Here is a 16,875-nt window from a genome sequence, read left to right as displayed (position 1 = left end):
TATAATCGATCATTCAACCTCCATGATATCTAGTACCTTTGTCAACTTCCAAGAGTGTTTGATAGTTTTGAGTATCTCAACTTGGCATCTTGAGGTTACAAGGATTTGCTTAGGGTTATGATTGAATTTAGTACGCAATTTGCCCTTCCAAGCATCTCAGATTTCTCAGCCTCTCATCGACCATAAGTCTTGATCATCCTCAGCTAGTTCTGGTAGCCTTGACCCTCCCTCCGTCGGTAGGGTATGGTTAAAGCATACAACACATAATTGGGCAGACATTATGTAGGGTATGGTTTGGGCAAATCTAGACTATTACCGGATACGATCTCTTAAGAATTTATATTGCAACAACCTCTCTCTTAGAAAACAAGGTGTTTGTACGAACTAAGTGATCGATCATGTAAAAGAGGTAAAATTAACAACTGATAAAGGGGACTACACATCATTTGCTAGCTCTTTAAGTGCTCTAGTTCTCTCTCTCTCTCTAAGTTCCACTCTCTCAAGCTCTATCATGGGAGATTGGCCCTCACAGGCATACCTGAGGGCATAAATTCTTGCATCCAATGTAACTCATCTCCTCCCTCTTAAATTTTCTTGTCTCCTCAATTACTATGATTTATCTCTTCTGTGTTGCTCTTGAAATGGATTGACGTAGATGTTGAAGATGAACGCATTACCTTTTGCCACTTCATCGTGGGAGATTGACTTCAACATTAGAGGAATTTTTGCTCAACATCTCTTGCGTCATTTAACCGGTGTTAATCCAGACAGATCTATCCAAATACCAACAAGAAACTTTAACATCATTATTCAGCTAGGAGGTGAATTTTAGACTCATCAATTCTATTTTGTCCAACATTGCATGTAATTATATATGATAATTAATCATTTGACACAAATCTTGATTGAATAATATTAGCATATTGCAAACAGAACATGTTTCTATGCTACCCAGAAGAAGGCTTGTCAAAGCCCAAAGTTAGGAGCTATGACTACTACCAAAATAAGCTAAATTCCATATTCAATTTTGTCACATGGATGATCTTTTTCCCTAAGACCTGATTTCAACTAAAACTGGTTGGAGTCAAAACTAAGATTCTAATGTCACACGCTCAAAATAAATGTAGACTATTTGGACATGTGTTTCTTAGATAACATCACTAGAATCCTCACCAACAATAAATAGGAATTCCACTGCATCCTTGTTTCCGGTCCGAGATCAAGGAATGTGATGACTCAATAAAGTAATCACAGCCTAAGACTTTCGGCCGGCCGGATACCAATCAGATCGACTTTCTTTAGATTGGGAGGTCGGTTTTGTTCGATAGGTCGGGAGGTTGGCTTTGCTCGATAGGTCGGCGTCAAGATGACTACTTAGGAGGCCTTCGTTAGAATGACTTCTTAGGATCTCGGCTTCCAACAAGAGCCGACTTGACCCAAACTTGATTTGATTGGACCCGAGCTCGTCTTGACTTGACCCGAGCTCATCTTGATTGGACTTGAGCTCATCTCGACATTGACTTTCAGACTTTTAACTTGACTATGCCATGTGATATCGACTTTCTCCACCATATCAATAACTTAAAATAAAATCTATAGAAGCACTACAAGCATAAAGTTTTAAGGACAACTTATTTCGTATCTTGCCGTCACGGGCATAGCGGAATTGCCGCATTGTAAGGATATACAACTTTCTTCTCATGCTCCTCATCTATATTGTTCTCAACTAAACAAACGAGAGATTAAAACACAATATTCATATGAACACCAACGAGAGATTAAAACACAATATTCATATATAATTTCATTAGGAACAATACTATCGATGGATGTCGATCATCGATCGATGGATGGATCAATTGGATATCGATACTAAGAATCCTACACTTGCTCTTGATGACGAAACCACAATTGTGATGGATCAGGATAGGGAGAACCTCCTCCGCCTTGGCTTTGTCACTTGCTCTCCATCGTCAATGTTGGAAGTATCCTTGGAACCAGCTTGCTTGAAGGGGTTGAACTTGCCGAGAGTCCTTGAAACAGAGGAGAAGAAGGACTTCTTGCTTCCGGCCACCTTCACCCCACTCATCCCCTGTCCTCCTCCTCGCTGCATATCCGAGACGTACATCTTCATCTTCGCGAGCTCTGATCGCAGGGCCTCGTTCTCCCTGATCAACGAGACGTCGACCTTCAGGCTCGGCTCCCGTATCCCGGCCACAGCGGCGCCTGCCTCCTCCCCGCTGCGAAGCTGCAGTTGGTCGTAGTAGAGAGCGTGAAGCACAATTTGCAAGGGCAGTCGCTTGTTCTGCGACGCATGGAGCCGTGCCTCGTAGGACAACTTCAGGGGATCCATCACGCTGCACACTTTCTCCCTCTCGATCTCGTCCAATTCCGAATGGGCCTGCATTTGCATCGATTTGTTGTGGGAATTGGATCATTAGGAAGAGCATTAATCGAGTCGGGGATTTAATTTGGACCTTGAGATAGATGTCGACGGCGCGGTAGAGATCATCGTCGAAACGTCTTGCGGACTTGGGGAGAGCGCCGGCGATCGACGCGAACTTGGAGACAGAAAGCTCGTCGTCGGTGGCTATCTCAGCGAGGAAGCTGTCCACGGTTCGTGCGACTTTTTGCACCGCGGGAGAGCAGCTCACGCCGTTGAAGCCGGCGCCGTAGAGCATGCCGCCGCCGGCGCTGGCTTCTCTCTCGGCGAAGCCGGCCACGATCCGGCGGGCGCTGTCTAGGTCCACGACACGGTCGCCGGAGTAGTCCAGAGTGACGGTGAGGAGGTCGGCTACCGTGGCCTGGTCGAGGAAGACGGAGGCCCGGCCCTCGAGCTCCCTCCGGCAGGCTGCCGAGGCGCCGAGGAAGATCGCGGCGCGGAGGAGGCAGCAGATGAAGCCGACTGGGAGGGGGGCGTCGCGGTCCGGCGGGAGAATAGAGATGAGGGATTCGAGGAGGCCGCGCTGCCGGGTGCGGGTGTCGCCGCAGGGGATGGAGGACAGGGCGCCGGCGGAAAGGGGGAGGAGGTCCGGCAGGGACTTCTCGACGTAGGCCACGATGGCGGTGGCGAGGGATTTAGGGGCGGCGCCGCGGGATTTCATGCGGGCAAGGATCTTCTGGAACGAGGTGGGAGAGAGCGACGAGAGTTCACCGGCCCACCAGTCCGACGGCGAGCGTGTCGGGAAGTTAGCTTCGTTGCAGGCCTTCAAGCTGATGACGTCCACGGAGCGGCCGACGATCCCAGCATGCTCCGCGGAAGCAAGTAGATCAGGAGCGTCGCAGGAGCGGAGCAACGCGACGGCAGACGGGAGCGTCTTGAGCGCCGCCTGGCCGATGAACTCCTCTGTCCTCTGCACCAAGTTCCCGCGGCAGTACTCTTCCGTCATCTGCAAGTACTCGGCGGCGCACCGGAGCGCCACCACGTTGTTGACGGAAATCTCGAAGTTAAGCCCGTAGCAGAACTTAGCCGCCTTCTCGAACACGTCCGCGCCGCCGGGAACCTCCGACAGATCCACGCGCCCCAGGTCGACCCTCTCCGACTCCATCACCTTCCTCCGGATCAGCCCGCTCTTCGCCACCAGCATAAACTGCATCCACGCCCATCACAGCACTGTCACCACATCAACAAAGAACACACCAACAAAGAACACAAACGAAAGCCAAAACTTGCCGGAATATACCTTGTGCAGTTGAAAAGTAACCTTCCCGATCTGGACGACGATGTCGCTGGGCAGATCTTGGGAGAAGACCCTGGATTTCAAAATAATTCAGAAAATTCGCAAAGTACAATCCAAAATAACAGTCGACAAAGTGGTACCATTGGCTAGTTCTCTCCATGGCTTCAGAGGTAGCCGATCTGGGAGTGGAAACAGAGGCCGCGGCCATGGCAGATATAGAACAGAGCAGAGGATGATGCCGACGATCGCTTCCACCAATACTGACTAATTTATTAATTAATGGCCAAGACATGTGGCCCGATATATCGGGCGTCTTTTAGCCACATCTTAGTCCGGCCTTTTTCTTTTTATGATATTTTAAATTAAGAGGGAGGAATTAAAAAAATCGGGAAAGTGGGGGAGGGGGCAAAATGGAATTTTGCTAAAAATACATAGATTTGTACGCCTAGATACGTACATGCGTGTGAGAGAATCTATTGGTGCGGGTTTCTTGGAATTTGGATCGTGTCGCGTCGTAGCTTTCAGGTCTTGTCGTATCGGGCAGTGGCTATAATTGGCATGCCGGATGGCCCCACCTGACTCGTCCGCTCCCAGTTCAGTCCCATTTTTGGAAGCCCAGGAGCCGCCCGTATATCTTGTCCTGGTCGGCGACGCACCACGTCGCCCTGCCGAGCTGGCGGGGATAACGTGGTGGGCTCCGGCAATCCCGGCGGCACGGTGCCCGTCGCGCCACGTGTACGCTTGTGTGTGGCGGGTGGCAGGGAGAGGGGAAGTTTTTTTTTTTTAATTCCCGTCCGGGATCGGAATCCGCTGCGCTCGCGGAGCGTGGATCCTGGCGCATCGTCCGACGCTGTCGGTTGAGAGCAACGTGTGGAGCTCCTCCAGTCCACGAGTTTCGTTGTGTGTGTCTGAGAACGCTGATACCTGTCCATCGCACGTACACATGATCGGCCCATGGGCTTCCCATGCAATTAATAGGGAAAATGACATGTGCGAAAATTAAGGGTAGCCACAGACCCGGAGATTTGACTCATCAAGATGACCTAACATTGTCGAGTCTTCTATCAATAAGTGGGCACATACCTTGAGTTCTATTGATTCTACGACTCCATGTAATTATTAGACAATAACTTATCGTATATCTTTAATGAGCTTTCAATGTGACCACATATTTCGTAATCCTATTGTCTTTAAATTTTCTTTCTTGATTTTCATTGTAAACCATCTTTATTTACTTTGATAAAGTACATTGCAACCAATTGAACTAGCACATGTTGAACTTCTTTCTAAGTTAACTTCCTTCTCGTGAGATACCAGCCAAGTTGAATAGTTGATATACTTCTCTATCTATTTGATTTGTCTATAACAAATTGATGTTATCTACGGAAAGAGACCAAGTGTGAAAAGGAAAAGACAATTCAAACTTCATCCAAAATCAATACTTTATACATCCAAAATCATTATTTTTTTTAATATAAGTATTTAGCTCTTAAGATCTAACTAATTTTAAAGATGACTGATACGATCCCATAAAAATTTATCACTAACCACTAAGATAAATCAAAAAGCCCAAATATATCATAATAGATAGTCTAGAGTCATAAGTTTTTTAAACTCCTTAGATATATCGTATATTGGGTGAGATTTGAGCCTTACCATCACACCAATTATAACCCGAGAGACACATCTAAAATTATTATTGAAGCAAATACCCATGCAAATGTATAATTTTAGAAGCAAATACCCATACAAATGTAGAAGCTTTCAATTAAAAAAGGAATTAATATTGGCCTCTCTTCTGTTGGAAAGAAGTTCTTCAACCAATTAATTTTGTAATAGTATATATAAAAAAGAATTTAATGAATCTAGTTAATTTTATGATAGTATACTAGAGGAAATAAGAGGTAAGGAAAGTAGAAGAAAAAAGTCAAATAAATTACAAGAAAATAGAGCATCACAATAGCTTGAATAATCGTTGCCTTAATTAAATATTTCTTTAAAAAAAATAAAATTGAGAAGTAAATAATAAAAATAGTAAATTATCAAAAGCTCATTTAGATAAGTCGTCTCTACATCCATTGCTTGTAGGACTCAAAAGACTCAAGAAATAGAAGTCATGTCTCAACCCTCAGCAAGCATTGCTCGTCTAGTGTTCTTCGTTTCTTGGCCCTTTCCTCCCTATCGGCTAGAATCGATCCAAATTAATTAGAATCTAGAATTTTAGAATATCACCCCTCATGAAACACATCTACCACAATTTCAAAAACACAAAGAGAAGATTAAGTTGAAGATTGAAGGGGGCGACAATGACACAAATTCTAATAAATTAAAACACATCACTCGTCGTGTTGTGCCTAGTCGATATGATGGAGCTCCAAAAGCTCCGCGAAAAGAATAAACGCACACAAATTAGATTGATAGAGTTAGCAAGTAAAGCTTCATGCTTCACCACACAAAACTTGCTCTCATCCTATAGAACACACATTTTGTGGCGGAGAACACCACAAAGGATGTCATATATTCTATCCTTTGTCATATAGTATAATTTTCTATATCATTTCTTGTAGCTCTTTAAATTATACACTTCTTTTTTTTTAAAAAAAAAAAAAAGATTCAGTATCCTGTTTAGGAGGAACTTTCTCCTATTTTGGAATAAAGAAAAGTTTTCAAAAATCTTCGTCGACAAACTTGCACAAGTTGGTCCTGGTTCTATGCATGCCAGTCGCCATCTTCTTGCTTGATATATCATGCTAAAACAAACAATTGACTGGATAATCTGTGAGCTGAGCAGAAATGACTCATGACCAACCATGAAAATGATCTGACAATTCTTTGATGTATGATTGTACTTGTTTCTACTGTTCATGGTTTTTTTCCCCTCCCTTTTTAAGAAATAACATCTTAAGTTGAATCTCTTGGTGATAGTGGTTTCTGAATTCTTGTGAGTTTCATGTGTAATCCAGTAGGGATATCTATACCACAAGAAAAGGATATGGTCCTAATGTACGACTATCATTATTTTCTTCTGCCTTAAGACAAAGCTCGGGCAATTGTCAATTGGACTCAATGTCTTCATAATTTGCTTCCTTGAAGTCGAGTTCATGAGCACATTTGGAGTTTCCTTCATCCCCAATCCAGAAGCCCTTGTTTATCATGTGTCACTGCTCCGCAAGCCTTGCGATTGTGTATGGGTTTCTAAGGGACTAGTTTTCGATCCCCTATCGTATGTTCATAACTTGGTTTATAATTAGGGGGGTTGTCAATTTGAATTTAGTTAGATGCAATTAGAGCTTAGAAGAGTTTGCCACTTCTATCTTAATGGCCGCAAGTTGACAAAAGTTGCCATTGAACCCTTTTTGGCGCCCTCATCTCTCTGTTGCCTAAGTGTTTGGAGAGTCAATTAGTAGTTTTCTTGGACCCTAAACTTAGTGCTAGCAGGAAGAGCCTGGTTAAGTTTCAGAATAGTAAATTTTGTTGTAGTACTTTTGCCAACGATATGTAGACCTCACCAGTTGATGATGACAACCAAATTGTTGCATTTCGCTATCTGTGGAGCAAGCTAAGTCTACGGTGTTGGTCGATGCTGAATTGGCCATGCCATCATTGACCATCCAAATCGATCCCTATGTGTTTCTACCAATGGACTAAGTTTGCGGTGGCCTACACTTTGAGCATCGCAACCAAAGGTCATGTGTCGCTCACTACCCATGGACTAAGTCTGCAATAACAGAAACAACGCATGCATTCTGTGGGGAGTTGCACTCCTACACATGCAACATGACTAGGCCACTTGCGTAGCTGAAGTCGCTTGCCACTGCTAGCGGATTGAGTCATGGTGGTGCAATCGTTTCCTAAATGGTATTTGACCGTGGTATTTTGATGTGTTGAGCAAAGAGTTTAAGTTAGGTTGGTTTGTGATTCTAATGAGTGTAGCAAGTTGTGCAGGGATTCAATAGAGTGTTCATGAACCTAGTCGAGGTTGACTTGGCACAACTAAGTTGGTGTGGCTTGATGGCTAGAGGTTTGTTCGGGATTGGAAAATTATGATATGAGACATATGAGGAATTGCAAAATAAGGAGCATTGTGGCGTAAGTTTTGACGATAGTTGGAGAAGACGGATTACATTTGTGAACAATTGAAGGATAACACATGGAATGAGCCAAGGGCATCAGAGGGACTCACAGTATCACAGAAGATGGTAGTTCTTTTAAATGCAATGTAAGACTTGAGTAACCTATGATTTTATTTCATGTAGTTCTTTACTCAAGCAATGAGTCATCGATTAGATTGGTAGTAGTCCACGATCCAGTTAACTTGACTAGTGTGCTAAGTCAACTAGGGAGTCAAATTGATTTGCTTGCAAACATAATATTTTTATTCAAATTTAAGTTGACTATATAGCCAACAAACTAAATTGAGTCAACGGAGCAGTTGATTAAATTCCTAACAGGAGTAAAAAATAATATTATTGGTTGAGCAGAAGAAAATTGTAGTCCTTAGATTGCTTATGCAATAAAGTGACTCAATTTATAGGCAGAACAGCTAGGCAGAACAGTCAACTAGCTTCAAGGTGAGTCGACTGAGAGTTTCATTGAACGTTATAAATAGAGGATCAAGATTGAATTGTTTGGTGAATTGTCTTGTGCTCGTTACTCGCGTTCCTTATTTTTCTTCATTGTGAGAAGCCTCTTATAAGATACGTTTCTCGGTCCAGAAGGAGAAAATTAATGGGATTTGAGATTCACTCACTTGAAGTTATAGATCAGTAGAAATTAGGAGTCTTCAAGGCACGTAAATTTACTATGTTAGTGTTTGTGTTTTATATTTGATCTTTTTGTTGTGATTAACTAACTTGACTCATCTTGCTAAGCATTAGCAAGAGAAAAGTTTTAACTTCCAAGTCAGCCACCATTCATCTTCTCTAGCCTTCTAATACTTTAGCAAACCAATCCTAACACACGGTAGTTGTGGCACACTTGGGACGTATGTGTCCCTAGGTATGCGCCTAAGCTATCTGCATATGATTAAAATTGTAAATGAATTAAATGTCTATAAATAAGTTTAGTGTTCAATTTAATAAGAATTTATTTATATTCATTCAATATACACAAAGTCAATTAAATAAATAAACTTGAATAATTCATTAAACTAAATGAATAAATTTGAATACATATATTCAACTTATTAATAATATTCACAAACAAAGATTGTAAACCATTTGTGAACTATGTTCATGTTATCAATATGGTAAATAAACAAACAAACTCTTAAATCAAATTCACTAACTAACTAAACAAGTTTAAAAATAAAACATTTTAATCAATCAAATAATCTTGAATTAAGAGCTTGATAATCTCTTAAACGACCCAAATTCAAACTTATAAAAAAAAATCAAGACAAGTTTGAACAACTATTTCAACAGCTTAGTTTATTTTAAACTCGGTTTGGATCGTCTTGATTATTTTATCATACAAGCTTGAATAATATAAAACTTGACTTGACTTATTTACAACCCTAGGTACGATTCATTGAGTGCATGTTTTATGCAAATGGGGCCTACATATGTTGGTTGCATGTAGCATGGGCAAAGTTTGTGGATGCATTGGTTGCACATTGCACACACTTGCACAAGCATGTAACATTTGTTGTTATTGTTGTTGCTCCTGGGCTTGGCGTGACGGTAGAAACAGAGTATATTTTCAAAGCAATCATAGTTCAATTCTCATAAAAGACCTATAGTGATTAAATTACAGCCGGATGATTTGATCTTCTGAACCCACTCTTATACCAAATGAAATTATTGGGATCATCATAGCAGAAGACAACACACTAAATGATGAAAGTGACTTATTATTATTTATGCAAGTGAGAGATGAGAGAGACCGTAATGACTAGGTTTTTAATCTAATTATAATTATATCATCTATTTTTATTGAACATATATCATCTTTTTTTAGTCGAGATCAATTAAAATATAATCCTATTTACTTTCAATTAATTAACTAATTTTAGAGATTCAAAAAGTTCTATACTTTGAGAAAGTTTACTCAAAAAACTAGTTCTAGAATTTTACAACTTATAAAATTAATTAGAGCTTAATTCAAATTCAAATTTAATTAACTCTTAATTCGAACTCCAAAATTATGATTATGACAAATTAACCCTCAATTACTCTTTAATTTAATTGAAAAAATAACCTTTAATCTATTTGGATTAACTTTTCTATTAGTCAACATGTTAACTCTTAATTATATGATTAATTAATTAAGATGATTAATCATCATCCTTCCTTAGGCTACATATATCACATACTTGAGGTTAAATCTTATCGATGTGACCATAGGTATCTAAGTGATCAAATTCTTTGATCCCACACTAGTGGTGGCAAAAAAGACGAATACACTCGCCCCTAGCGTCCCCGCCAACTCGTCCCAAGACCAACAAGGATGAGGTAAATCACGAGCGGCTACTAGCCTTTGGAATAGTGACTAACACATAAGGGAGACATTTACCTCGACTTTGCCGAGATTCGAACCCCATACCTCATGATGACAACACCTCATGCGCTAGCCACTAGACTCATCCGAGGAAACTCTTTGATCCCGCACTAGCGACCTTTGGCAAGGAATCAAGACTCACTATTCGAATGTAGTGATTTCTACTAAAGTCATTCTATAGTATATTTTTTTTGTGCAATATAATTTCCCTCATCATTTTATATCACAATATGTCCTAAGAGTTGAATTAATATTTATCCTATGAAAAAGTTTATTTGATATCTTATCTCAAAATCATTATAACAAAAAATCTTTCGATAACATATTTTAGCATTATCTCACATCTATCTCAATCTCAATCTATGACAAAACAATGAAATTATTATACCCTTTTATTATAATTTATTAGTTATACAATGAAATTGTAAATAAAAGAATAATTTTATTCATAAAATATGAAATTATATTTTTACAATAATTTTCACTCTTAGTGACAGTTGTTTTCCCCATGTTATTTTATATGTAATTACAACTATTATGACCTTTCTGGTTTCCCCCAAGTTATTTTTTAACTTTAAGTTTACTTTGTAAACTTCGTTGTAATTGAAAGTTGTCTTAGGGCTTTCAATTTTAACCCTAAAATTTTTTTTTGCAAGAACGTTTTTTCCCCTCCATTTTTCACCTTTAAAGTTTTGTAACTTTTTATTTTTAGTTACAAGTGCTTAACCAACCTTTCTTGTGGTTTCAATGGCCAAGTGCTTTATCATGCACAATCCCTCTTTGTTGGTAAGTGCATGCTCTCCCTCGCACAGACTATCCTACCATCGATGAGCAAGAACCCCTCTACAACTTAGGTAGGCCACCTATTGTCGTCTCTGTCAGTCAGCACACCATCATACCATCTTTGCGGTTCTAGTAGCTACCTCTCTGCTAACAACTCTACTGTGACTATTTAGCATTGCCCAGTGTGGGTCACCATCTAATATATATCACTTATTAACCAAGATTAGAAAGACCATAAGCTATGATCACATCAAATCTAAGATGAAGAAATTGTGCATTAATTGGGGATTGGATTTTAGTTGAAGATGATGACCCAATTAGACTTTTTAACAATCCAAATAGACGAGCCAGGATCACTCGAATTCCATGGCCATCAAAAATTAGTATTTCATATCAACTACGATTGACTAGAAGATAACAATTTACTCCTCCCTGCACTACAACGATATTAACACGTTGACAGGAGTTAACAAATCAAATCAACATTAACTGTGTGTCTCTTACCTGATAGTCTCTGACTGAGAATTCAAAATAGTGCTGCTCAACTCTCGTCCAGGTGGGACCAGAAGTTGCAATCTGCCAGCGACTCGTACGACTTGATTGCTTTTGTAGTCTGGGGGAGTTCGTGTATACATCATGGTAGTAGAACCAAGACGATCCTCTCCGAAACCACAGGCCTCAAAAAATAACCTGAAAAAAAAAGTCAAAAATAAAGATGACTGCTACATCCATCATTATATCCATCATAATGGAATCCCATTATTTTCTGACATTAAATGGTGTTGCATAAGAAGTCAGGACATAATCATGTATGCGGACGAATAGCTATAAGGATAGTTCATCGATCTACAAGACTAAGCAGTTGATCATGACATATCATAGCTCATGAGACTTGCTAAGATAACATAAATGTAAAACTTCAGCCTATGAAGTACTGAGAACAAGGACACCATGAAGTTTCAAGGAAATGAGATATCATGGAACTCCCATGGCTTCAAAGATCAAGTTTCACGATGTATTTAAAAGAGAATTTACTTGAAATATGAAAAATACTTAAAATGTATGCTGCTTATATCAGGACATGACAAACAATACCCATGAGCATTTTAGTTGCATAGATACCAAATAGCAATAATGTACATGAAGTGCAACTGAGCATCATGGGGGGGAAACCACTAATGTGAACTTAATTTGTGAAAAAAACACTCTTAAGCACCAACTCTGCATGACTTAAAGATCAGACAACTCTTTAAGAGAGCAAGTGCTTGATTACTGGGTATAACAATGCCCAAGCCAGCATCAAATGGCATATTGACATAATTTGTGAAAAACTCATCGTCATTTGTAGACATCAAGCTGCAAGTTGTCAAGCTTAAAATTGTCAATGCAAGCATAGCTGCATGAAAAGATGTCCTTGACAGTTTCTTTTGGCGACAAAAAATGTAGCTTGCAATCCTACAAGATAGCTAGTCCTTGATTAAACATAAACACCAGGTTCTGCTTCCTCTCTAGAATATTTCTACAGTGAGTTGTAGGGCTAAAAAATAATAACAAAACTGCAGAATCAGTAAGTAATCAAATATCCAAAACAGAGATCTTGATAATTCTAATATCAGAATACTTATTAGAAGGTCAACATTGGCGTTTACATTATACATTTCTCAAATTTGTAATGATCAGGTTCAGACACGACCAAATGGAGCAAGACAATTTCATCCTTCTGAAACCACAAATCTTCCATCCTCCAAAAAAATAATCATGTTACCTTATTATAATGATGGTACGATGAATAAAAGATAAATAGGTACCTCTCATTTTCTGAACACAAGGCTGAGATATCGTATATGCCTCTAGTAGTTAGAATCCTGTAAAGAAAAATATCAATGAACAAATTCTGAACATGCTAATAGGTATTCATAATTAAAGTTACAGAAATATAATCGTTATAAAAGAATAATGTAATCAGCTCTCACAACACTAATGAAACTTGAACGAGTTTCGTGTGTCAAATTGTTATACCTAGGGTATGTGATATAGTTAAAAAAGCTCATAGGTTCAGGACTCAGATCAACATGACAATAATTTTAATGATTTGCAACCCTTGAAGATGGCTAAAATAAAAGGATATATAGAAAAAGCCTAGAGATAATCTATGTTAGCTCAACTCAAACACTCATCGGATTTGTCTCCACTGTTTTTGTAGTTTGAATTATATTCATTACAATAGAAATGACAATCAGATCTCAGAATACTAACAAGGGAACTTGGTCCCCACAGGGTGCCTAGTTGGCTAAAGGGTGACAGTTTTTCTACAATGGAGCAAGGGGTCAATTCCCAATGAGCGCATGCCCTCAGAGATAAAAAAAAAAAAAACCCTCCCATCCTCTAACCACTTGGCGGTTGGCCCTCTAACCACTTGACGGTTGGCTATAAGCTGATCTCGTGATTTACCTCCCTTCACATAACCTGGGGACGGGCTGTGAGGAACGCCATACATCACTGTAAACTTCTATAATTATTTTAAAAAGTCCTACCTTGTAATTTGTGCAACTATCTTTCGCCCAATACCTCGTCTCTGTAAAGAAGGGATAACCTGAAAGGAACTGGATATAAATGATAGAAATTTATGCAATATTACACATTCAAAAGGTGATAGAATTGGCAAAAGTATCAATTAACTAAACAGTTGCAAACGGTTCAAAATGAGGGAAAAAACATCTTTTAAAAATGATGCATCTGCCAACTCCATTTGATAGCTTCTAAATATGGACCAACAATACTATACGACTTAGTGTAACTCCATTATTACTTATCACTTTGCATGCTCGAAATATAAGTTAGGAATAATTATATAAGAAGATAACTACCCGCATATTGAGAGCTGGCAGAACATGGTAGGGCATGTGCATCACTGTGATATTAAAAAATTCCACAGTTACTGTTGACTTGCTGCTGATTAAAAAGGAATCTCAGTAATAACCTACACAAAAGGCCTCAAGGCAAGAGAAAACAATTTGAGAAAATGCCAAAGGGTTCAATTATTTCCATCTTTCCATTGTTGATATCTATTTTCTTAATCATCTTATACATATTTTATATGAATGAATTACTTTATCTAGTTTTTTGTTTGGGGTGCTTGCATGGTTTCTTAAAGCATGTGCTCTATTCTGTGTTTGTGAATAAATAGACAGGTGATGTTAATGTAAATGTATGAGTACACCATGAAGAAAGTGAAAAAGAACAAAAGATTACTAAAGTAATTTTTTTATTAGAACACTATCCACTTATTTCATTACTCTATAATTGCTATATCAACATAGGAAACAATGTGGTTCGAGTTACAACTTAAGAACTGCTTTCTTATGAATTTATCATACTAGAAAGTTCTTTTTCTGTCAAATTGAGTTTGCAATTGCAATAAAATATCCAAGGTAGTCACAAAATAGTTAACCTGTACCCTTTTATCTTGCTTCTTGCTACCTCTTTCAATGGAAACTTGTAGCTACATTAGCAAAGGTACTTAGTATTGAATTGCATCAGCCTATGTAATTGATTAAACGTTTACAAACCATTTTCACTTCTCTATATTTATAGGGTGTAAATTAATAAATAAAAAAATTACAGTAACAAAGATATAAGAAAAATAAAATATTTGATAGTCTTTCTATCAAGCTCTCTGTTTTATGAGCTTTGCAACAATGCTACTACAGTTGAGACTTCATGTCACTTATTATTTTGTTGCCCTACAAGGTCATTATGATGGAGAATTGGAGATATCTGAGCCAAATTTTAGGTTCTGAGAATTTGATGTGCACCGTGTGGATGACTAGCAGACCTAGCAGTGTAATTTGAATCTGAATAAGTTGCTAGGGTTTTTTTTTTGTGTGTATACTTGGTTTTCCTTTCTATGGACATAGAAATGTGCCATAATAATTGATACGCCAGCTTCATATTGCCTCAATAACTCCACAAAGGATTGGATTTGTTATCAACTTGGCACGTTCATGCATAGGGAAAGAATAAGATATGTTAACTCTGATTTTTGCAACAGTTAAAATATTCTGTGTGTACTTCCTCGTAGACTATTCTTAGACATATGGCTGCAATCTTTGAATGCTTTATGCGTTGAGGTAGGGTGCTAAATTTGACACTAGATCCAGTCAGTTCCCATTGCGGGTGGAATTGTAGTTGAAAATGGGATCCCAATCAAATACCCATAAGCGAGGGTAACTAATCTAGCACTTAATGATATTTTACAATGCAAGGTCTTTAGTACAGCCTCATCCTCTTTCTTATAAAAAATGAATAAGACCTCGGTTGGTATTGCCTGTTCTCACGTGTATCAATTGCTATTCAATATTCCACTGCGTAAGGTACAGACTAGAGAGGATCATTTTTTTTAAAGAAGATCGATATACGTAAACATATATAGCTAAAACATGACTACTTTTTATTCTAAATCAGTATTTGTATTGACTGAACAGTCTCATTGGTTATATCACATATGAAAGAGTATTCCTTGTTCGAACATACCACTACATCATGAATGGAAGCTGCCAATCCACCGTCCGAAACTGCCCGACCAAACCCCACCAGCTGCCGATCCTGCGCCGACGCCGGCACTGCTCTCTGCAGCAACATATCGAGGGGGGAGGGAGAAGACACCACATCCCAACGGGCGCCAGAGCCATATTCCGCCACGAACTTGAGGCGGCAGAAGACTGAAACTACGACGGAGCTATGGGCGAGAGCAACACGAAGCTTGTCAGGGTCGGCGAGCGGGGCGCGGCCGTCGGGGGAGAGGGCTGGGAAGCGGTGGCAGGAGTGGTTGGCGGCACCGAGGAGAGCCCGGAGCTGGAGGGGGTCGACGTAGGAGGAGCCAGCGAAGATGGAGATCGGCGGAGGGGGTCTCCTCGAGGGATTAGGGCTGAAATGGTGGGAAGGGTACGAGGCGGAGATCGCAGCGCAGGCGACGGCCATCAATCAATTTATCGGGATTGAGCTCGAAGGCCTTTTTAATTTATCAATTTATTAAAAAGGGTTTTTTTTTACTTTTTATATATATATATATATTAGATGATACTGCACACTCAGGTGCGGCGCGCATGGGCGCCTCTCACGTCACCAATGCATGTCACGTAACATAATAAATTTCATATATAAAAATATTAGTCTGCTTATTTTTAAGTGTCCCTCATAAGTCCTGACTCCAGAAGTACTCTCGGATATCCCGATTCACTTATAAGAGATCTTTATCATGTGTACTCATGGGCGAGTCCAAGCGCCCCGATTCACTTTTACCGATCGGGACGGTCAGACGGGTCTCAGGCGCTCAAACTCAAACTTAATCGTCCATGAGTATGCAGGGTAAGGATGTACAGGGTATCAAATGTGTGTATATATAAACACACACACGAAAATGATATGTGATATGTTGGCCAACATTTCGTGCACGACCGTGAGCGACACGAATACGTGGCGTTGCCAGAGGAGGAAGGAATTTGATGCTGCCCTTTTATGAGAGAAAAAGAATCAAACTGAACTTGTATAGCTGCTACGACAATTGTCCCAAGTTAATGTAGCATTAAAGGATGATATAAATCAAATAACTAAGTGAAACATATTTTTTTATAAAGTTCAGTCTAACATCTCCCTATTGATGTTGCCTTTCCACAATAGAAAAAGAATCAAACTGAACTTGTGCAAATGCAACAACAGTCGTTCTAAGTTAATGTAGCATTAGAGAATGCTATAAATCAAATAATTATAGCATTAGTGTTTGTATTAACTTTTTTGCTTAAGATCTTGTTATTTGTCCTATGTTATTATCTTTATTTAGAATATTAATATTATTCCCTTTATATATATCAACCTAACTAAAGTCTCTAACTCTTTCTTCATTTACGCTCAACAT

General features: G+C 39.4%; 2 protein-coding genes across 5 annotated transcripts; both read right to left on the bottom strand.

Moving 5' to 3' along the window:
- Positions 1-1,776: 1,776 nt before the first annotated feature.
- On the bottom strand, positions 1,777-3,973 carry LOC121985391 (root phototropism protein 2-like). Its single transcript, XM_042538817.1, has 4 exons — positions 3,821-3,973; positions 3,684-3,753; positions 2,478-3,590; positions 1,777-2,401 (listed from the first exon to the last, which is right to left on the bottom strand). The coding sequence occupies exons 1-4, from the start codon at positions 3,970-3,972 to the stop codon at positions 1,922-1,924; spliced, it is 1,815 nt and encodes a 604-aa protein (XP_042394751.1). The 5' UTR covers position 3,973; the 3' UTR covers positions 1,777-1,921.
- A 1,698-nt stretch (positions 3,974-5,671) lies between these two features.
- LOC121985392 lies at positions 5,672-15,986 on the bottom strand. 4 transcript variants are annotated; one of them, XM_042538820.1, is made up of 5 exons: positions 15,495-15,984; positions 13,496-13,554; positions 12,770-12,826; positions 11,466-11,651; positions 5,672-5,865 (listed from the first exon to the last, which is right to left on the bottom strand). In XM_042538820.1, the coding sequence occupies exons 1-5, from the start codon at positions 15,939-15,941 to the stop codon at positions 5,859-5,861; spliced, it is 756 nt and encodes a 251-aa protein (XP_042394754.1). In that variant the 5' UTR covers positions 15,942-15,984; the 3' UTR covers positions 5,672-5,858. The 4 variants fall into 4 exon arrangements, with proteins under 4 accessions (XP_042394754.1, XP_042394752.1, XP_042394755.1 ...); XM_042538818.1 differs by lacking the exon at positions 5,672-5,865 and adding an exon at positions 5,913-6,430 and having other exon boundaries at positions 15,495-15,986; XM_042538821.1 differs by lacking the exon at positions 5,672-5,865 and adding an exon at positions 6,438-8,695 and having other exon boundaries at positions 15,495-15,983.
- Between the last annotated feature and the right edge of the window lie 889 nt (positions 15,987-16,875).

Source organism: Zingiber officinale, chromosome 5B (genome assembly GCF_018446385.1).
Source record: "Zingiber officinale cultivar Zhangliang chromosome 5B, Zo_v1.1, whole genome shotgun sequence".
NCBI classification, from domain to species: Eukaryota; Viridiplantae; Streptophyta; class Magnoliopsida; order Zingiberales; family Zingiberaceae; genus Zingiber; species Zingiber officinale.
The sequence above is the reverse complement of the archived record's forward strand: the minus strand, read 5'-3'. Positions and strand labels throughout refer to the sequence as shown.

Coding starts and splice junctions, on each gene's coding strand:
- LOC121985391 (XM_042538817.1), bottom strand. CDS start 3,972: ATGTCTTGGCCATTAATTAATAAATTAGTCAGTATTGGTGGAAGCGAT. Junction 3,591..3,683: donor TTACTTTTCAACTGCACAAG/GTATATTCCGGC, acceptor GCGTGGATGCAG/TTTATGCTGGTGGCGAAGAG. Junction 2,402..2,477: donor CCGTCGACATCTATCTCAAG/GTCCAAATTAAA, acceptor ATGCAAATGCAG/GCCCATTCGGAATTGGACGA.
- LOC121985392 (XM_042538818.1), bottom strand. CDS start 15,941: ATGGCCGTCGCCTGCGCTGCGATCTCCGCCTCGTACCCTTCCCACCAT. Junction 12,827..13,495: donor ATAGTTGCACAAATTACAAG/GTAGGACTTTTT, acceptor TTTTCTTTACAG/GATTCTAACTACTAGAGGCA. Junction 11,652..12,769: donor TTGTGTTCAGAAAATGAGAG/GTACCTATTTAT, acceptor TTTTTTTTTCAG/GTTATTTTTTGAGGCCTGTG.